Below are 21,931 nucleotides of genomic sequence, written 5' to 3'. Positions count from 1 at the left end.
CAAGGATGATTGACAAAACCCCTTCAGTCAACCTCCCCTAAGTCTACCCTGAGTGAGGCCCAGTCCTCCACTGTACTCTGGTTATTACACTGCAGGCTCCTGTCAGCTCTTCCCGTCTGATCCTCAGAATGTCAGGGCTAAAAGGAACCTCAGAGACCATCATGACCAGAGATTGCAAACAGACTTCAGTTCCTGTGTCATTTCTGATCCTCAGCGCTCAGGACTTAGATTTAGTTAAGCAGATAAGTGTGCCACCATTGATTAGTATGTTTGCTGCGGCCAGCAGCTACCCATATCTACCATTCCTGATTTAACCCAGTTACCCCAACACACACAGATATTTTACAAAGCAACCACAGCCTAAAGGAGTGTCATAGTCAAGGTCACCCACTATGTAGGCCAAGGAGCTGTTTCCTACCTGGGTCTGCCTGATTTCAAAGCCTTGAGTTCTCCCTTGTCCTGTGGAGGGGGGCTGAGATCCAAGGTCATGGTACAGAGGTACAGAAGGTCATAGGAACTTCAGGGAGAACCATCTAGTAGTATGGGCAGGATAAATTAGGCTAGTGTTCAGACGAGGAACAGTAAGGCCTGGGTAGAAGCCACAGATTCAGAGAGCGATAGGAGAATCCACGAAGCCTTCCCAAAATGCGTGATGAGGCAGCAAAATTCCCTGTTGAAATGGGCACCTCACCACAGGGCCCCAAGCAAAAGGTAGCTTCCTCCCTGGGCTCCACCAAGTCCTCAGACCAAGACGCTTCTGGTTAACTGAGTGCCTACTGGTGCTGAGTAGGTGGACTGTCACTCATTTTTCAGCACATCATAGTGGGGAAACAGTGACAGTGGGCAGACCTATGGCACAGGTGTGCAGGAAAGCGAAAGTACCTGGACTGCAAAAAGAGAAGGGCTCTCAGGGCACGGAGAACTGGCTGGGGTGGGGGCGCTAATAGACACAGCTGTACTTTTACTTTTTTCCTTTCTTTCTTTCTTTCTTTCTTTATTTTTTAACCGAGGAGGATAGGAAAGCGCAGGGAAGTTGAATGAACATCTCGTCCAAGGTCACATAGGCTTCAAGTGTCTGAGCCGAGGTTGGCGCCCAGGGGAACCCATCTCTAGGATCCCCGGTGCGCACAGCTACGGATGGACAACTAGATACACCTAGGAAGCAAAGTCGATAGGACCTGAGGACTAATCTGACTATGAGGGGCGAAAACGCCCCCTCAGGCGGTTTTCTCTCGAGCCTCAATTTTCCCGGCTACACCGGGATGAACCGGTGCGAGCTCCCACCCGTTCCACCTCCAGCACCGAAAACGCAGTTGCGTTCCAGATGGAACCGGTTTGGTTGGGCGACTCGAGGGGCGGAGCCCCCAGCTCGGGCATGCGCATGCCGACGTGGGCGCGCGCTCCCTTTCAGGCCCGGCCGGCCTGGGCGTGGGCCCAGTGCGCGCCTGCGCACCGGCCCCTTCGAGCGCGCGCGCGCCGGGCCACCTGCCGAGAGGGCTGCGCGCGCCCCCGTCCGGCGCCGGAGTCCCGGGCGACGCGCGCGCGGCTGACGCGGGGGGCGGGCCGGGGCGGGGCCGGCGCGGGGCTTTAACCCGGAGGCCCCGCCCCTCGGGCGTACAAAACCGGAGCCTCGGGCCGGGCCGCGTGAGGGAGGAGGGTGAGTGCCCGCCGCTGGCCGTAGCTGCCGCCAGTCCGTCCGTCACTCCGTCCGTCTGTCCGGTCCACGTCGTCGCCGCCGCCTCCTCAGCCCGGACGCCCGGGGCCCGCCCAGCGCCACCCGGAGCAGCCGCGGCCCCGCGAGGAGACGGGCGCCGCCCCCGCCCTGCCCTGCCCCCGCCCTCCTCCCGTCTGTCCGTCCGTCCGCCCGTCGGTCCGCCGCCCGCCCGCGCTTCCGTCCTTCTGTCCGGCCGCCAGCCCTCTGGCCCGTGTCCCCGCTGTGCCCGCTTTGTCTCTCCCTGGCTCGCTGTCTCTTTGTCTCTGCCCTCGCGCTCCCACCCGGCCCCTCCCTCGCTCCCCGATCTCGGGTCCCCCTCAAAGCGCTGCTCTCATTCCCCAGCCTCCCTTCCTGGGCTCCCCAGTCTTCGGGACTCCTCCTCAGCGCCCCCAGATCTTTCGGGGCCTCTCCTTGGGAACACTTCCACTCTCCCCAAGGCTTCCCCTGAGCTTCCCGCACATCCTCCGGGGGCGCTCCCTTCAACCCGTACTCCCAATCCCTGGGGTCTTGCCTGCTCTGAGCCCCTATTTCCCCGGGGGGTTTTCCCTCTTCTGGGTGTCCCCCTTTTCCGGCAGGGCTTTCTAGATCCCTTGGGCTATCCTTGGGACCCCCAATATCTTCCCAGCCTCCTGACTTCAGAGCCTGTCTTCCCTTGATTTGTTCCCTGTTGCTGTTTCTCCTTGTTCTCTCAGGCTTCCAGCACCCCCGCCTCTCTCTCTGGACTGGGGTCCCCTGCTTCGCTCTCCCTGCGCCCCACTTCTGCCCCGAGGTCTCACCACTCTATGTCTCCGACGCTGAAGGCCCCCCTCTGAGTCCTGGGCTTTGGCCACTCTTGCTTTCTTTCTGGTCCCCTGTCTCCCCTTTTCTCTGCTCCCTGTCTCTCCCTCTCCCTTTTTCTGTTTCTGCCGGGTCTTTGGGTCTCTGACCCCCATCCGGCCCTCATGGCTTTGTGTCTGGAGCTCTTGAAGCAATGTGAGTGGTGGGGAGTCCGTGTCGGGCCAGAGTCGGAGTCGTCCCGCAGGCTGGCCGCGGCTGAGGCTCCATGGGGTTGGCGCTGGGGCAGGGGCTCGCGCTGGGGCAAAGGAGGAGCTGGGGCCTTTCGGCAAAGGGGTTAAAGAGGGAGGGGCCAAGCTGTCTGGCGAGGAGGGAGAGGGGGCCTTTCTGCTCTGAGGCTTCTGCTTTAGTTGCTTGAGTGTGTGGAGGGCGCACCGGGCGGGCATCCCTGCCGGCTTGGCCCTGCATGGCCTGGCACTTTTGATCGCTTGTGGGCAGGCCTGGGCTATTTTGGAGCCAGCAGGATGTGATATCACTTGGGCGTTTATTTAGATCGACTGGGGGTGGGGGCTGCGTTCTTGCCAACTTGAGTAATGAAGTTTTGCAGGGGGGTGCGGCCTCCTAGGCAGCTGGGCTGTGGCGTGGGGTTTGTGGCCAGAACTTTGCAAGCCACCAGGATGGGTAGATGAAAAAGGGTCTGTCAGACTTGGTCTTGCTGAAACTTGATTCACAATGAGTGGAGAGAGGAATTGTTCTTAATCTGGACACCCCTGAGTATTGGGTTTGTAGGTCTGAGACCTCTAGAGCCTTGATTCTGCCAACTTCAGGAGGTGTGACCTTAAGTGAGACCTTTGACCTCTCCAAGTCTCAGTTTTCCCATCTCTGAAAAGGGAATCATTGTGTTTGCTGGCCTCACAGGGTTGCCCTGAAAATCAAATGAAGCATCCGTAGACTTTGTGAACTGTCAGCCTGTCTTTAAATTGAGCCCTCGAGGGGGAGAGTAGCTTTCTGAGGGTACATAACTGATTTCTGCCAGCGCTGGGACAGGGATCCAACCTAGGACCTCACAGTCCAGGGTTCTTTACCCTCCACTCCACTGCCACCTGGTTGTTCAGAAATACACCTGCCTTCTGAGAGCAGGGAAGTGTCTTTCCCTTATTTATGCCCCAATTCTGGTTGCTTTTCATCGGTTTGTAATTAGGTGAATATGTGTCCAGAGAGGTGTCTTTGCTGGGGGACAGTTGGATTTTCCATGTGCTATCCCATTATTGTTTAAGAATGGGATTGGTTGCACTTGGAAACAAAGTTTGTAGTTGGGAGCCATGGCTACTTTTCCTTCTTCCTCTGTAGAGTGGGAGAACAAAGGCTCCAGCAGAGAAAGTCTCCACAGAGGACTGGGGTTTGCTGTCAGGAACCCTAGGATGTCTTAGAACTTTAGAGCAGGAAATGAGACCACCTATTGTAGCCCCTAGTCTTAAAGATGAGGCTATGAGGGCCAGAAGGGCCAGGGACCCACAGAGGTTTCAGCCAGTACTTTGCTTTGGGTGTTGGCTTCCTACTCTGTAATATGGGAATAGGAATCCTTGTCCTAAGACTGATTCTGAAATCATGGAATCCCTAAAATTCTGAAGGGAAAGTGCCTTGGTTCTGATCCTGACTCTGAAGCCAAAATACTGTGACTCTGGACTTCTGTTTTTTCCTGCTGAAAATGAAGATGTTGGGTGGCATGGTCTCTTAGGTTCCTTCCAATTCTGACTTTTAGGGTTCTGAGGTAACTCAGAGGCCAGTTATTTGAAAATGTGCCTCATCTTACATTTTAAAAGTATGCCTGGTCACAGAGCAAGGAGGAGAATGTGCTGAATGATGCCTCATGTGTGCTGATGGGTGCTGTAGGGTTTCAGAGTAGAGAGGTCCTGTCTGGGCAAAGGAATCAGAAGGACTTCCAGGAGGAGGTGGCATTTGAGTTGAATCTCTATATAAGGCATGTTGTGCCTCTTCTACAGCTTTTCCAGAGAGAGGAAATAGTGTGGGGGTTTAGAGCCACAGTCACCTGGTTTTAATCAGTCTCCATCATCCACTGCCTCTGTAAACTTGCAGGTTACTTTCTTTGAGCTTCAGTTTCCTCATCTGGACTCCAGATAATCATTTATACTCATGATTGTGGTGAGGATTAAATGAGATTTTATAAATATAAAAAACACCTGGTACCCAGTAGGCAATTGATAAATGTGAACTTTTCCCTCCCAATAATAATTTGTGGGAACAAGAAAGAGGCCCAGCCTTTCCCCTCAGCCCTAGTAGTTGGGGTTCAGGTAACAAGGAAGGCACCTTCTGCCTCCTCTAGTAATAATAGGAATAATCCTCTACTCTCATGACTGTCTAAGGCATTGTGTAACCTGCCAGGCTCTTTCCTGACCATTGTTCCTCAACAACAGTCCTGGGAGGAAGTCAGAAACTATTGTGGATGGAGAATAGAGAGCCCAGAGCGGGATGGGGACCTACTCAGGCTCCCACTCAGGCTCCAGGCAGGCTTGGAGCCCATCCTGCTTGTCTGTTTTTCTCTGCAGCCCACAGCTTTCCTCCAAGTTTACTACTTCTACCTGGTAGCCTGTCCCTCAGGCCTCTTGCTCTGGCATCTGTTCCAGACATTTCCCTAGTCTCTGAGCTCATCTCAGATTTAAAGGAGGCTAACTTGAGACTGGGTGGGGACTGAGTCACACCTCCCCTAGCTTTCTCATCCTGAGCAGCAACCAGATGCAGCCTGAGGGCCACTGCCAGAGATCACCACACACTACAGGCTTTCCTCCCAGAAGCTCTGATGGGCTCCAGAATGTATCTCCCTGGGCTCTTGGGAAAAAGCTACAGTGGGGCTCTGTATGAATTTCTTCACTCCCCAGGGAGTGAAGGTGAAGGTGTTGCAGCAAGAAAGCAAGCCTTTATTTGTGGTGTATCCTCCCCCTTTGTCCTCTTTTCCTTTGGAGGCCCACACTGTCAAATGGCACCTCCTCCGGGTATTCTCCCCTGGCACTGGAATCCAGCTGTAAGTTCAGTCCTAGGCTTAATTAAAGTGTGACCTTAGCAAGTCACTTTACTTCTCTATTCCTTTTATGTAAAGTTCAGAGTCCTTGTGCTCTATCTCCAGAGATTCTCATTTGGCAGGTCTAGGGGCAGGAATCAACTTTTTATACCAACCCTCTAGAGGATTCTAGTCTGAGAGCCTATTGGCAGCACTCTGGGAAAAAATGGCACTGAGGGTATCCTGAGTTTTTGTGACAGCTTGACTTGTCCCTGCTGGGTAACCTTGATTGGTTTTCTGACTTCAGTTTTCTTCTCTGTCTCATTGGAGGAATGGAAATACCTAGCTCACAGTTGCTCTGAGGTTGGGAATTCATGTAATAAGGACCCTTCAAGAAATGGCAGTTATCACTACGCTTATCTTTGTTTTGGGTAGGATGGGTTGTTTGTAGAAGCAAATCCCCCTTCCCAGCTTGTCCCTGGCAGCAGACACTGTCAGACCTAGCCAGGGTGAGGGCTGTGGAATGGAACACTTGAACAGGAACAAAGGCCATGCATCAATAGGAATTTAATAGGCTGCTCAGGTGTGTGGTGTGATTACCTCTTCACCTCCCAAATTTTCAGGTCCTGGCTATGGCTGCCTTTCCTCACTCAGCCTGAGCCAGAGTTAGCTGTGTTCCTCACCCACCCATTCCCAGAAACCAAGACTGCCTTAAGGACAAATAAAATTCAAATTCTAGAGCTAAAAGATGAAAGTAAGAAAGTATGCCTGGGTAAGGGGAGGGACATGGCTTGGATCACAGAGCAAGGGCTAAAGCCACTGCCCTGCCTCCCCCAGGTCTCCCTGACTCTTATGCATTGCTGGCTTGGATCACCTGGTGAGGAACTGGAACTCTCAATTCTGCTTTGGCCAGTGAACAGTTTCCTTACAGGACAAGAGAAGTGGTCCCAAGTGGCTGGAACTAGGCTCAACCCAGGCTGCCACTGAATTGGGCTTGGATATGCTCTCTTACCAAGAGCCTGCCCTTCCAGCCTGGGCCAGCCTCTGAGAGAAAGGAGAACAGACAAGGCCTCTGCCCCTGGGAACATATGGTCTGACGAGAGACAAGGCCTACAATTATGAGAGACTGTGTGACAGTCTGTAATTAAGCGTCTGCTGAGGAAAGACATTGTCTGAGAAGGAAGAAGTGAGTGTGAGCCAGAGGAAACAAGAGCCCTTTGAGGGGCCTGGATTTGCAGAGACAGAGGGTGGAGCTGGCATTCTGGAGAATGGTTTGTTCAGAGGCAGAGGGAGGAGGGGCTGGAAGGTAAGCCTGTATTTGGAGAACCAGAGTGTGCTAGTTTTACTGGTGCCTCACAGCGCTGGCTGGAAAATCTAGGAGGAACCAGGAGGTTGTAGGCAACCTTGAACAGCAGCAGAAAAGCAGAAGCCTTGGGGAGCCATGGACGGTTTTAGACCAGGAGTGGCACAGCTGGAGGACTTTCGAGAACATGAATTAGGCTGGGTGAATTGGAATGAATAAAAAAGACGACAGGGAGGAGTCTTTGCAAGCATCCAGGAGGAAGTTCGGGTGGGGCCCATGGGAGTGGGAAGAGGCAGATGGGGTAGCAGAGGATTTTGTGCTCCCTGCCAACCCTAGGCCTGATGGGCCAGAGGGAAAGATGTTGGGTGTTACTGGTTTGGGGCAGGAAGTGGTAGTCTGAGCACATTCCTTGTGCACCTGCTCTGTGCCCGGCTCTATGCCAGGACCTCTAAAGATGCTCTCGTGAACTCTGTACAAGAAGCCAGAGGCAGGTGGACTTATCTTCCCTGTTTTGTAGATAAGGAAAATGTGACTTAGACCCAAGGCTGACTGTCTCCAACCCTGATTCTTCCCACAGTTCAGCTCTGCTTACTGTAGAGGAAACTTCTGGGGTTAGGGTCCCAGGGGTCTGAGCATTCTCACCCCTTGAATAAGGGGCACATGAATATATCCCTTCAAGCCCACAAAACTATTTTCTGAAGATCCCAAAGGTCAGAGTTGGGTGCCAGCTTAGAATTTCTTCAAGGTAAAAAAAATCAAAGGAGATGGAGATCCACACACCAGCAGACTTGTACCTCTGTCTATGTGAAGCCTCCAAAGCTTTGTGTCTAGTCCCGTAGTGGGCATGTCCACCACTGGGCCTGGTGGAGTTCTTGGCTAGTGCCCAACAGAGAAGGGTGTTCTCTAGGTTGGCCAGGGGAATCAGTCACCCACAGAGGCAGGAAGGGACTTGTCCCAAGGTGTTTAGTAAAGAAGAACATGGTGATGGATCCCAGGTCTGATTTCTCAGGCTACAGCTAGGATACCCATTGACACAGAGAAAGCAGAGAGGACTGGTACTTTCCAAGTAGCTACTGTAGAAAGCAGCAGTGGTTGACACAGTGCACAGCTAGGGAATCGATGGTTTGAACAAGGTTTCCCAGCTAGCCATTCTTTTCTTCCAGTGCAGAACATGCACCCCTGAGCATGAACTTGGTCATGAGGCAGAGCAACCACATAGTAGGGCCAGTCTTCAGGTCTCCCTTACTCCTTTCCTCCCTTGTCCCCAGTAAACACCCCTAGCAGTTTGCTTTGGCAGGTTTTCTCTCAGCCCAGTTGTATGCAGGGAACAATTGTAACTGTAACCATGTTTTCATATCAAAATCTTAACAAAGGCTTTGAAGCGGAATAATTTGCCTTTGGAACAGAAATGGCCTAAGAAATATCATTTGGACATTGGAACAATAGACTACAGTAATCTGCACTTTCAATTGTAGTAATCCATTTGATTACCATTTGCCAAATGCTTTCTCAAAAATTTGCTAGTTCTCATATATTCATTCTTTTTAGGCCATTTTGTTTTACAAATCACTTTTTTGGGGGGTAGGTGGTTCTGGGAATTGAACCTAGGGGTGCTGTACCACTGAGCTAAATCCCTAGTCCCTCACCTTTTTTTTTTTTTTTGGGAGACAGGGTCTCACTGAGTTTCTGAGTCTGGCCTGTAACTTGCAATCCTCCTGCCTTAGCCTCCTGAGTAGCTGGGATTACAGTCGTGCCCCACCGCACCCAGCTGCAAAGCACTTTTGTCCACATTATCTGAGTAGATCCTTACATAACCCTGGGAAGTCATTACTATTCTTGTCATCTTCATTTTCCAGAAGAGGAAACTGAGGTTCATTCATAGAAAGTGGCTTACTCTGTCCAAGCTGCTCATTTATTCAACGAATATTTATCAAGTGCTACTGTGTGCTCGTACTCCTGAGCCAGCCCTGGGGATACACTGACAGGCAGAGTAATCTTGGGGTCTTGGAGATGTTTCTGACCTCTCAGAGCGCAACCACATTGAGATGTGGCCAGGCTCCACCCAGGGTTCACCTCTACCGCAGGCTTTTTCCCCTGCAGACTCCTTTGGTTTGTGCCTGTGGATTTAGACTGAACCCTCAGCCTGGAGCATCATAGTAAAGCAAGCCAAAGTGCAAGTTTCTGCAATGTGAACTTCAAAAGTGACAAAAGAGGTTTTCAGTAACGACTTAATTATTGACAGGAAGGAAAGGAAGGGCATCTTAGCAGAAGGCCATCTGCTCCTTTTCCCTAGGGGACATCGCCTAAAGGCTGCTTTGCTTAAGATCCTTGCTTGACTTTTTTGCAGGCTTCAAATATTTGATTACAGTCTGCACAGATGTGGAGCCCTATGGCCATGTGCTGAGCTGGGGACCCTCCCTGCCTCCTTTAATATTAAATGAGATGAAATAAAGGTGGGTCCTCAGAGAGCACGTCTAGAAAGGACTCTGGCTCAGCTCCCTCCCCTCCCAGAAAACGGGAAGCAAACTTAGGAGGAAAGGGACAACCAGGATGATGTAGTGAAAGCTATTCCTTCCCCTTTCTTATCAGTCTGACCACTCACCCAGTCCCTCCCAGTAGGGACCCTTTCATGTCAGCTGTATGTGTTCAACATTCAAAGCCTTCTTCATATCCTTCTATCCTCACAGCCATGTTTGTCTTTAGAGTCTTCCTTGACACCCCCTGCACAAGCCCTGCAGAGTTTGGGCTACCCCAGTCTACTCTCAGAGGATACTTAAAAATCTGGGTGCCAAGTCCTGCCCCCTAGGAGTCTGATGCCAGCCATCTAGGGGAAGGTGTCTCTAGGTACATTTTGCTGGGGTTGTTTTTGTATGTAGAAATCAGATTTGTATTGCAGATATATGCATATGGTTTAAAAATCCAAACTATTTGGTTTTGGTGCTGGGGATTGAATTCCAGGACCAAATTCCAGACTGGGCAAGCCCTCTGCCACTGACCTGTTCCCCAACCTAAAGTTCAAACTTTAAAAAGAAACTACCTGATGAAAAAATGAGTGTCTTTCCTACCTAGATGCCTAGATAGGGGCAAACTTGACATTTCCTTCCAGAAATTCTCTGCATATGTGAGCAGCTATGTCAATAGCATCCCTTTTTATTACACAAGTGGCAGCATCTCCTCTACCTGCTGCTGTGTACCTGCCTTTTCCACTGAGGTGTGTCTCAGTTGTAGCTTATTATCTGGGCACACCCAGGTCCATGGCTGCCTTTTTTCATAAGCATGTGCCTTTCCATTGATGGTAGACTACCGTTTGTTGGTTCCTTTACTCTGTCCCCAGCTTTGCTGCTATAAGCAGTCCTGCAGTGAGTACCTTCCCTACTTGTCTGTATGCATGTGTGACTGCAGAAACCATTTCTGCAAGTGGGATTGCTATTTCTGAGAGTCTGTGCATTTAAATTTTTGCCCAATATTTCAAATTACTGCCTTTTCCATTTTAAAAATGTATGTATTTTTAAAAGCATCCCACCACCAGATTCAAATTAATTTCCTTGATTAAGAAACCACCATTCTAATCCAGCCGACAGTTTTACAGGAGGAGCAAGGCTGGAGAGAGAAAGGAGTTGGCGGTGTCATTCAGCAGCCCATAGCCAAGGAGATAACTCTCCTTAGTAAGGTGTGGGGGATGGAAGTAAGAATGAAGGAGAAAAAGGACTGGCAGTGGCAGGAGTGGAGCCAAGAAGGGGAGTGGGCATCTCTGTTATGAGTACCTTGGGACCTTTTGGGACTTGGGCTCCATGGAGAGACCCTACTCCTCCCACTTGAAGTCCTCCTTCATGAGCCTCTCAGGTGTGTGCTGCACTTGCTTGGCAACAGTGGGCAGGTGAGCTCATTCAGATATTTACCAAGCTCCCGAATCCCCATGCTGGCTTGGCCACTGTGCCCCTGCCTTCCTCTGAGTCTCACTTTTCCTCATCTGGGTGGTTGGGAGGCTCATACTTGCACTTTTCTTATCTCTGGGCTCTTATAAATATTTGGTAAAGTAGCCAGTGGGAAATATCCTAAAACAGATTCCCATGCAGTGGACCTAGCTAGGTGTGCCATGTATGTACTCTAGGGTTGGCTTGACATTTGGACCAGTCCTGAGTGGGCTGTTGTCTTCACAGAGACCTGATCAGCCCTGAGGCTGGGAATTTCAGGGCAGCCCATAGTGGGTATCCCCTCTCAGTTTGCCAAGACAGGGTCTCCTGAATTTGCTCCACCCCCGCTTGCCAGGACCTTTGAGAGTCAGCAGAGGAAAAAGGAGCTCAGATGGCAGGTAGGGGAGAAGTAGTCCAGGAGGCTAGGAGGATATCTACACTGCTGCCAGAGTTTTGCCTCCTCTTACAGGCTAACAGGGTGCTTTGGGCCACCTGGGTCATCTCTCCAGCTTCTGTTTTTCCCCCAGTGGTGGTAGGAATGAGGAAGGGAAAGTCTGATGGTTAAAGTTCCTAGCTTTGTTTCTCCCATTTTATTAGTGGAAAAACTGAGACCTGAAGAAGGTGAGCGCCTCCTCCCAGGTTTCCCAGTGAGCCTAGGAGTAGAAGCCAGGTGTTCAGCTCTCCCAATCCTTAGTGCAACCATCTTTCCCACGTCATCTCAGCCTTTAGTTTCACTTTGGGGTTAAAAACCAAAGTGAAAGAAAACAGCAAAGCAGGAAGCAGCAGCTTCAGACGCAGTCCAGGCTGGGGCAGGTTTAGGGAACCTAAGGCCAAGCAGGCCTCACTAGGAGGAGAGCAGACCTCATCCCTGCCCACTCCTACCCTTGTTCAGGATGCCTGGCGGGGCTGGGTGTAACCCAGCAGGGAAAGCCGCCAAGCTACAGACAGGCGGTGGCGTCCTGGCTGGGCAGTCTGGGAGCTGGCCAGTTCCCCAGTGAAGTCAGCCTCACCCGGGTGTGGTCCCACCCCTGAGCCCCCCAGGTGGAAAGCTACTGCCTTTTAAACTCCCATTTTTGCTGGAAGGACTGAACTGAGCCTGGCCAGTGTTAGCCTGGGAAAGAATCCCTGGCCTCTCAAATCCAGCTTTCACAGAACAATTCACTGTCCCTGAAGGTAAGAGCGAGTGCACCTCTCCACTATTGAAACTTCAACTCTCGGTCACTGTGGGCACTTACCTTAACCTGAAGCAGTTTCTTCTCAGGACCCAAATGTCCTGAAAACCTTTTTACCCTGGTCCTAGTTTCAGCCTCAGGGACTTATAGAGGTCAGGGATCGGGGAGCAGGCACTGTGGCTTCTCGCCAGTTTGTCTCGGAATTGATGGGTGACCTCAGATAGGATCTCCTATGCCCCAACCCTCAGAGTCCCCAGTCATTTCTTTCTTTCTTTCTTTTTAATTTTTTTTAGATGTTAGTAGACCTTTATTTTATTCATTTATTTGTATATGGTGCTGAGGATCGATCGAACCCAGTCCTCACACATGCTAAGTAAGCAGTCTACACTGAGCCACAACCACAGCTAAGTAGACTCTAAGCTAAGTAGGCTCAAGTAGACAGAATTTTTAAGGGGAGGCAAAGGGCAGGCTGTCCAGGAGTCAGGATAGGCAAGATCAGCTGGAGAGGACTGTCCAGGGCTGGAGTCTGCCGGGCATCCAGCTCTGGGTTTGTCTCTGGAGGGTCATGTGGGCAGTTTCCTGCTGGGAGAGGACAGAAGCTTGTGATTGTGTGTACTGTGAATAGTTTCAGACTCTCCTGGAACTTTCTTGCCTTTCCTGAGCTTCCCACGCTTCTTGACGTGGCTGTTGCCCTGCACAAGGGTGTGGTAGTCAGGAGGTGTCTGTGTGCCTGCAGCCAGTGCAGGGTGGCTGGGGGAGCAGGGCTTGCCTGACAGCACGCAGTAGAGGCAGGGCCACCACCACTCCTGCTGTCCCAGCAGCTTCGTCAAAGGGGATGCATGGCAGTTCTTGGCAACAGTCCAGGGGAGAGGATTGGGGTTCCTTAGAGCCATCTTCTCTCCTGCCCCACCCACCTCTACTTCTCTTTTCAAACAAGTGGCCATTTGTATACCTAGAGTACCAGGTGCTCTTCCAGGAGTCAGGGAGAGTAGGGAACAAGGTTGACTTCCATCCAGCTTAGAGTCCCCATCCAAGCAGGTAGCAAATAAACAGATACCATCTGCTGGCAAGAAGAAACAAATAGAAGCAGAGACGTACCTAGTCAAAGAGGCTGGGAGAGCCTCTGGGAAAGGTGACAGGAGGGTGGAAGGAAGCAGTCCAGGGCAGACTGGAAACAGCAGGTATGAACCCTGCGGTGGGAATCGCTGGTATGTTGCTGAACCCCAAGAGGTGCTGTTACATCTGGATGGGTTGGTAAGACTAGTTAGGTCTGAGGTGAACAACTTTGCCCACCCTGAGGGAGCCCAAGGGCACAGAGTACTGTGGCTTTTCTTGTTTCTTAAGAAGGCAGGTTGCAGTTTTAATTGCTGTTTTCATAGGTAATGGAATTGAAGTAATGTGACTTGCCCAGAGTTACCCAGCCTAGTCAAGATTTGAAGTTCTGATTCACTCTTCTGTTCTCCCTTACTCTCTGTTTAAGAAGGCCAAAGCAGAACTTTCTATTAATTTTTAGCAAGGTTACCATTCTAAAATGCTTTAGTTAAAAAGTTTCAGTTTAAAAGTAATTGTGTTAGGGAAAAGAAATTAAAATGACTTTTTTCTGTATTTTATAATACCATAAAGTGGTATAGTGTATTCTTTTCCTTTTTGTCTTTTATCTTCACACAATCTCCCATCCAGCTCCTTTCCAAGGTTCTGGGATATTAACACACACTTTACTACCCTTACACACCCAATCTTTCCTTTTTTTTTTTTTTTTTTTTTTTTGGCAGGGAGTACTAGGAATCGAACCCAGGTACGCTTTGCTGTTGATAGACATCCCAGCCCTTTTTGTTTTTTATTTTGAGACAGGGTCTTGCTAAGGCTGACCTCAAACTTGCAATCCTCCTGTCTAGCCTCCCAAGTCACTGGAATTACAAGCATGTGCCTGATGCCTGGCTCTAATCTCTATTCTCTATTTGAATTCTTTTTGTTTGTTTGTTTGTTTCCTCAATTTCCTGAAAGAGAATGTAGGCAGATTATAAATCAGCCCTTGTTCACAAGTACATGTAACTCAAATTAGAAATTAGGAAGTTCTGCCAGGTATGGTGGTATACACGTAATCCCAGCAACTCAGGAAGTTGAGGCAGGAGGGTGGCAAGTTCAAGGCAAGCTTCAGCAACTTAGTGAGAACTTAAGCAACTTAGCGAGACCCTGTCTCAAAAATAAATAAATAATTAAATAAATAAAAGGGGTTTGGTGGTAGAGTGCCATGGGGTTCAATTCTAAATACTGAAGAAAAAAAAAAAAAAAGCATGCTTAAAGTAGTTTTCAATAATTCATTTTGTGACTTTTGGATTTGAAGTGAGAAAAAGCAATTTGATAACTATTAGGACTCATTGTCAGAAATCAGTGAACTATTCATTGGTCCATTTTTAAAAGATTATGGCAAAGTATACATAACAATCTACCATTTTAAGCATTTTTAAGTGTACAGTTGAGTAGCATTAAATATATTCTCTAGTGGTGCTGCCTCACCACCATCCATCCGCAGAGCTCCTCACCATCCCATACTGGAACTGCGCACATTGAACATGCTCCATCCCCCACACCACACACCTGGCAAGCACCATTCTGCTTTCTGTCTGTGAATTTGACTACTCTGGTAGCCTCATTCACTAGCCCTTTTTAAGGAGGTGTATTTGAAAAGCCGGTGGGGTTATCTCTGAGTAATTAACTCTTATGGTAATGGTTTATTTTCCAAGTTAATGCACACTGCAAAGCTAAGCTTGTGTGTCACTGTGTTCCAGCAGAACTGCTAAAGACTGTTGATCCCCTGGGAGGGCTTCCTCCAGAGGCAGCCTTGCTTCCAAAGCCCATGATGCTGTGAGGAGCTTGGCCTCAGTCCTCCGTGGAGGCAAAAGGTGGGTTAGGGAGGGCCATGAATTTAATTGAGGGCCCAAGCACAATACTTCCATTGGCCACTTGTTTGCTAAAGGATTTGGGCAAAGTCCCTCTGCTTCTCTGCCTCAGCTTCCTCTGCTGGGAAATGGGACAGTACTGCCCAGAATCTGTGAGACAGTCAGTAATTAACTTCCCTTTGTAGCTTTGAGACTCTTCATTTAGTGTTAGACATGGTTAAATGCAGTGAAACTTGAAGACATGGAGACTGAGAAGTAAGGGGACTAGTCCAAGATCATATAGCACTTAGCTGCCAAAATTGGGTTGAAACCCAGCCACTCTTACTCTGTAGGTTGCAGCTATTTGGTATTCCATGTCGGTCAGTCTTTCAAAGGACAGTGGACTAAAGAGCAAGTGGTTGCTTTCCCATCATACGTATTTAAAACTTTGCCTGAGAAGCTCCAGCATCGTTGAACCTGCAAGGAAGATGGGGGCAGGGGTAAAGGTTTTGGTAGGTAATCAAAGATGATGGTTCTGCATCATAGGAACATCATCTTAAAGTGTTTACATGGTGATTATCTTGCCTAAGGATAGAAATACCTTGCACTTGGCAGTTACTCTTAATACTGGACCCATGGTAGACAGCACCAGTCAATCACAGCACTTCTACTGAGCTAGGACACTTTCAGGAGTACCATTCAACTAGAAGTAGTGTGCCCAGTGGAACCTGAATGCCATCCCCTGTGCCATCCCCATCCTAATGCAGCACCTTACTTTTACCAATGGGTGGCAGTCCTGAGAGGGGAAGAGACTGTTTAAGGGGCAAGTGATGTCACAGGTCTCTTTGTGAGAGTAGGAAAGAGTCTGGCAGGACAGCCTGAAGCCTGGGGAAGTGCGTTGGCAAAAACATCAGGGCAGAGGATCTCCTTAGAGGGATAGAAGTTATTAAGGTAAAGTCCACTTTCTTCAGGTGCCCGTTGAGGTGCTGGCCTGAGCTCAGGGCCTTTGTGAAAGTGCATTGTTGTCACATCCCACCTGCTGATAGGAAGGGCAAACTTAACTTTTTATGGTGACTTCTAAGCTCTGTAGGAACGTTTATGTCAGTCTTATTGACACAAGCTGGTATTTTTGCTGCTTGTGAGACTGAATACCATGAAGGTTGGGTCTTGGAGGTTGAAACCTATAGGATTTGCATTCACTTAACTGATAGAGTATGATTTGCTGTGTGACACCGAGTAGATCCCTCACCTTCTCTGAGGCTGTTTCTTTAGCAGCATAGTGGTAAATGGTAAAAATATCTTTTCGTGGGGGTCAAATATAAAATGCAATATAAGGACCTCAGACAGTGACTGGGCTTCTTCAATAGCCAGTTCTTGAACAGATGGTAAATACCTCGTAACTATAATTATTAGTCACTAATATTCAGACAGTTTTTAGGGTGTGGCTAACACTGGGCCACGTGGGAGCAGGGTATTATGGACAGGATGGAGTGATTAATGATCTTTCAAAGAGATGTTCCTAAATGCATCACAGTGTGCTTTCAAAGGTGGTTGGGAGGAAAGTTGAACAGGGAGGGTTATGGGGACTTGATGGAATAGCACAGTCAAGACTTGATTGTTGACCTTTGTCTTCTGCACATCACGTCGCCTCTCACAGGCGCTACTTGCTGAGTCCTCAGAGTCTTCCAGTGCCAGGATGGCATCCTACCTCTCAAGAACCAGCAAGCATTCACCTGGGTGCCTCTTCTGGTCCAGGAATGGGGTCAGAGATGTAACCACATGGTCCCTGCCTTCAGGAAGCTCAGGATCTAAAGACAGATACTGTAACGTAAACAGGTGTAAACACGCAGTGATGAACAGGGACCTGCAGTGCACCTAAACATGGGTGCTGGCTCAGTGAGGAGCCACAGCAGTGTCCTGGGGAAACTCCAGGAAGGCTTTTTGGAGGGGTGATGCTGGAACAGACCTAGCAGAAGAAGCAGAATTAGTGAGGAAGAAGCCTGTGCCAAGACCTGGAAGCTGAGAACATAGCGTGTTCTCATGGCATAAAGAGAGTGTTGACAAGAAGTTGGAGAGGTGGTTGGCAAGGCTAGGAGGCCAGTGTTCCCTACCCCAAGTGTGAGGACAGTGCTGTTACAAGCATGGTGTGGTGGGGTGGATAACTGGGTGCTCAGGCAGGACACTGAACCTTCCTCAGCATAGCCCCTTAGAGAGAATATGACCCCTCACCTCTGCTCCAGACCAAGAATCCCTGGCCTCTGACCTGCTGAATCCCCAGCAGCTATGCAGGCCCCTTGCTCAGGAGATAAGTGGGCCCCCCAAGCTGTTCTAGTGTCAGTTCCTCACCCACCAGGCCCTTTCCCACCTGTCTGTTCAGGAACTCTCACAGGAGCTTTATAGATAGTGTACAAGTAAGCCAGCGTCGCTCATTTTATAGATGGAGAATTGAGGCCCAAGTCATAGGATGAGTGAATATGGGAACCAGGGACTCCAAATCTTCAGGTTCAGTAACTCATAACCAAGTATTTCATGGGGGCAGGGAGGAGTGAACAAGTGTCCACTGATCTCATTCTGGGGATGAACTTAGATAGGGGCTCTTGGGCTGTTGAACTCCTCAGACAAAGGTGTCGAAGCCTTGATTTTGCCATCTGAAATTCCAGTGTTGTCCTCTTGTCATTTCCCATGTGACTAGGCAGCATAAACATTCTCCTTTTATGCTTGTTGATAGCAGTTCTCTGGAGGCAAAAAACAAGTTTGAACTATGAATGTCACATACACAGAGATGATGTCAGAACTGGATGTGAAATAAGAGGACAAAGAAAGAGCATCTCAGGACCTGGGGCAGTGGCGCACGCTTGTAATCCCAGCAGCTCGGGAGGCTGAGGTGGGAGGATCGTGAGTTCAAGGCCAGCCTCAGCAAAAGGGAGGCTTTAAGCAACTCAGGGAGATACTGTCTCTAAATAAAATACAAAATAGGTCTGGGGATGTGGCTCAGTGGTTGAGTGCCTCAGAATTCCATCCCCAGTACCGAAAAAAAAAAAAAGAGCATCTCAAGCCTGAAAAGAATCTTGAAGGTCACACCTGTGGGGGCTTGGGTCCCCTCCCAGCATCCACTGTGCCTGTGTCCAGCCTTGATGGCCATCTTCTAGGCCCCTCTTCCATCTTTGTCCAGCTCCACCTCTTAGAAAGCTCCTCTTTATGAGGAGGAATGGTCTGCTTCCACTTAACAGCTCCTTCCCCAAGGCCACATGCATGTGATGCTCTTCTAGGTATTTGAGGACAGCAATTATGCCTTTCTGAATCCTCTCTCCTCCAGGCTGTCCAACCCAGTCTTTCCAAGCCACCCCCCCCCCATTATACTAGGCATGACTTGTCACACACCCCATTTGTGACAAGTCTGCCATAGATGTCACTGGTCACTCTTGTTGAATCAGTTCCAGGCTTTCTCAAGCAGCTTCACATGGCTACCGTGGTACCCATGGCACCATGAGGCGTAAGGAGGCAGGTCATTGTCGTCTTTGCACTTTACTGTGAGTTTCTTCAGGACAAGAATTACACATCCTGGTCCCTGGTGCCAACCCAGGGTACAGTACATGATGTCCCCAAATAAGCTCTTACTATAATGGAATGGTTTGGAGACTTCTCACTGTGTAGATTGCTGTCTTCTCTTCAAGCTCCACTTTAACTACATCCCTTGCCCTAGAATTGCCTGCAGCACCACAGTGTTATCCAGAATTCAGTGGGGACAGCCCCTCTCTGGTCCTGTGCCTTCCTCTGTCAGTGAAGCCTCAGAAGTGTCTGTGATTCGCCAGAGTCACTAAGCCACTTTTCTACATGCTGCTTTTCTCTTTTAGTAGTCTTGCTCTCAAACCCAGGATCTTAATGTAAGGTCTGAGGAGGGGGCTCTCCCCTCCTGTGTCTCTGTGCCTGGGTGCATGGCACAGAAGCCAGCAGCATGGCCTGTGCTGACCTGAACTGAACTCATGGTTTTCCCCATTCAGTCCTGTGCTGTTCTTTTCAGCCCGTCTCTTGGCTGCCCAGGGTTCTTGACTCCTGCTTCTGTCACTTGATATACCACCTGTCACTCCAGGCACAGTGAATGAGCCTATTAACACCTTCTCTCTATTCTGGGATGCACTTGGTCATTCAGAATGACGAAAGAGGCTAGCAATCGAGGTGCGTAGGGTCTGGCAGTGTCTGACTTTGCACACTGGACAAAGTGTCTCTGACAGCTTTTGAAAAGCCCAACTTTTGTAACCCCGTCACCAGGGTTTGATGTCAGCCCTCCAGAAGTGCGGGTGGTTTTTTGAGGCTCTTTCCAAGTAGCACTTCCCAGCCTGGACTCCAGGGACCCTAGGGCTTTGGAAAGGTAGCAACAAGGCTGACCTGTTAAAGCCAATACTTGAAAAGCCAAACAGTGTTTAAAAAGCCAAATCTTGCCTGAATTACAAATTCCAGCAACTTGGGAAGTTGATTACAAATTCGAGACCAGCCTCAGCAACTTAGTGAGGCCCTGCAACTTAGTGAGACCCTGTCTCAAAATAAAAAATAAAAAGGGCTGGGAATGTGGCTCAATGGTTGAGCGTCCCTGGGTTCAATCCCCATTGCCAAAACAACAGCAACCAAAGCTCTCATTCTCCACCCGCTACTCCCTCACAGGCCAGATGTGCTATACTTGTCCAGCTTTTGCACTGGACTAGAGCCATGGCAGCTCTGTAACTCTGGCAGCCTTACTCACCAGTGTCCCCCACAAGTGGTTATAGTTTTGATATACAAGAGAAAGCCTACAGCTTAGGAGCTGGCACCACCAGGTGACAAGAAGGTGTCCCAGAGGGTAGAGCAGACACACAAGTGAGTCTCTGAGGATAACTTTGCTAATATCTGTGGCAGGTTCCAGCACTGGATGGGTGAGGGGTAAGTGTTTTCCCATGAGTTGCTCACTGGTGGAAATAGTGGTGGAAATGGTCTTTGGAAAACAACTTGCTATTTGGGGGTCCCCAGTCAGCACCTGGAGGAGGCAGGACTCAGCCATGAGTGGCTGCCCCCCTGAATACCTGAGCTGGAGGCATTCAGTTGGAGGGAGCAGGGACCACCCTACACTGAAGAGCGTAGGCCAGGGTCCCAGCTCTCCTGCCTGATCCTAAGTGAGTGCATTTGCCTCTCTCCTGCATTTCCCCATGTGCACTATGAGAGGTTGAATTAGTCTAGTGGACCTCAAAATACCATACAAGGGGCTGGGGCGGTAGCTCAGTTGCAGAGCACTTGCCTAGTGCATTTGAGACCCTGGGTTCAATCCTTAGCACCACATAAAAAAATAATAATAAATAAAATAAACGCATGCTGTCCATCAACTAAACTAAAAAACAAAACAAAAACCTACAACTAAAAAAAAAAAAATGCCATATGAGGATTTTCTATGGTGGAAAAAATGAAAATGAAGCTATTTCAAAGGACCTGGAGTAAATGGGAGACCTAGACCCCCTTGGGGGTCCCTGGAACCTGATTTAGAAATTGCTGTAATTACTATATTAATTCCTGGTCCCCCACCGCAGCCTTGGAATTCAGAGGTTCCATACCCTCCTTCCAGTCTTAGCACTCTACGAACTAGCTGTGTGGACTGGGACACATGACTCCACCTCTGTAGCCCTTACTTTTCAGGCTGTGGTGAGACTGCACCAAACTGGAGAAATCCTAAGTGTCTGGGAAACCCATGTCAGGGCTGGTGTTCCTGGCCAAATAGGGCAGTGGGCAGCAGTGTCACAGGCAGCGAGTTGCTTTTTTAGCCATGTCCTGGGGTCACCAGGCCCCTCTCCTCATGACCAACAAAGCCAAAGGCTTCCACCATCAAACCACTGAAAGGAAATAGTCAAAGCCTGCTTAAGGACCCTTAGGAATAAGGGCTCATTTGTGTCCTGATGGGGGACCTGGCCTGACCAAAATCTCAGGCAGGCCCTGGCAGCTAGCTCCTAATACCCAGTGTGGAAGTGTGGCTGAGCAGCTGATAGAAAGAAGTACTGGCTGTGTTCCAAAAGCCTGGTCTCAGATCCTGGTGATTCTGCTTATGAGCTGTGTGACTCTGGATGATTCATTTTTCTAAGCTTCAAGTTTTTTTCCTCTGTGAAATGGGAATGCTAGGCCTGCTGAACAATTAAGAGACTTTTTTTTTTTTTAAATCCAGATTTCTAGCTTCTCTTGCACACTTGGTAACTCTGACAATGCTGTGCCCAAGTTTCCACATGGCAGATATGGGTCAAAGGGGTTTGATGACCTGTAGATATTGAATTTGTGAGCCCCATTCAAAGTCAGCCCACTTACTTATAGCTGGGGACACCAAGGCCCAGAAGAGTTGCCAGCCCTAACCCAAGTACATGGCCCACCATAGCCATTGTTGACTTTAGGACCTGGCAGCCTGGCCTCACAAAGCAGAGCTTTCTGCACTGCCACTCCTAAAAGTGAAATGCCTCTTCTCTCATCTATAAAACATCAGGGATCATTACCTCTTCTCCTGGAGCTGTCTCCAGGTGGATAAAGTCACACCTGACCCATGACTGGCTCATTAACGGTTCTTTTCAATCTGTGCACATGATATCTCTTGCTTGCAGAGTGTTGCCGGAAGCCCACTTATTTTCTTTCAAGAATGGCAATTTTTCAGATAATTTCTGACACCCCTTTGCTTAGGGTTTGTTGAGCTCTCATTCCCATAGCCTCATTGCCCAACTTAAGGTAGAGTTATTCAAAGCTGTACCTCCTATCAGATTGTGCTCCTGTGGGGGTGGTATGTGAGTGTGTGCTGGGGTCTGAGCTGAAGGGAATTCAGAACCCTGGCCTGGGCCTTACTGATTCCAACTCAGCCAGGAGAAGATCATTCTGCTTCCCCAAGCCTCTTTTTCAGTCGTCACATAGATATTTGTTCATTCATTCAATTTACTGAGCCCTACCACGTATTGGGCTTGGTGCTGGGAAAAGATGGTAATGTAAGATACCCAAGGACCTTGCCCTCAGGGACTATGTTAGATACTCAGGTTCCCTAACTGGTAGAGGAGAGAGAAAAGACAAGAGAAGTAGTACGTGATCAATGCATGAATGAAACAACAGGATCCTCAAACAAGGAGTAACAGCCGTAGGCAAGGTGGTCAGGGAGGTCTCACTGAAGATAGGA

At 49.4% G+C, this 21,931-nt stretch overlaps 1 protein-coding gene across 7 annotated transcripts in view; it reads left to right on the top strand.

Annotated features, from left to right (window-relative positions):
* The window catches only part of Dlgap4 (DLG associated protein 4), a 175,764-nt gene that overhangs the window by 118,850 nt on the left and 34,983 nt on the right, over window positions 1-21,931 (top strand). The window contains exon 1 of one of the 7 annotated variants that reach the window (XM_047538763.1): window positions 1,664-2,686. The exons of the other annotated variants lie outside the window; for them this stretch is intronic. Coding sequence (XP_047394719.1) covers window positions 2,656-2,686 — 31 coding nt within the window. The 5' untranslated portion in view covers window positions 1,664-2,655. Of the gene's footprint in view, window positions 1-1,663; window positions 2,687-21,931 lie in introns of those variants that run through there. 7 annotated transcript variants of the gene reach the window in all.

This window comes from Sciurus carolinensis, chromosome 2, assembly GCF_902686445.1.
Source record: "Sciurus carolinensis chromosome 2, mSciCar1.2, whole genome shotgun sequence".
NCBI lineage: Eukaryota > Metazoa > Chordata > Mammalia > Rodentia > Sciuridae > Sciurus > Sciurus carolinensis.
The sequence above is the reverse complement of the archived record's forward strand: the minus strand, read 5'-3'. Positions and strand labels throughout refer to the sequence as shown.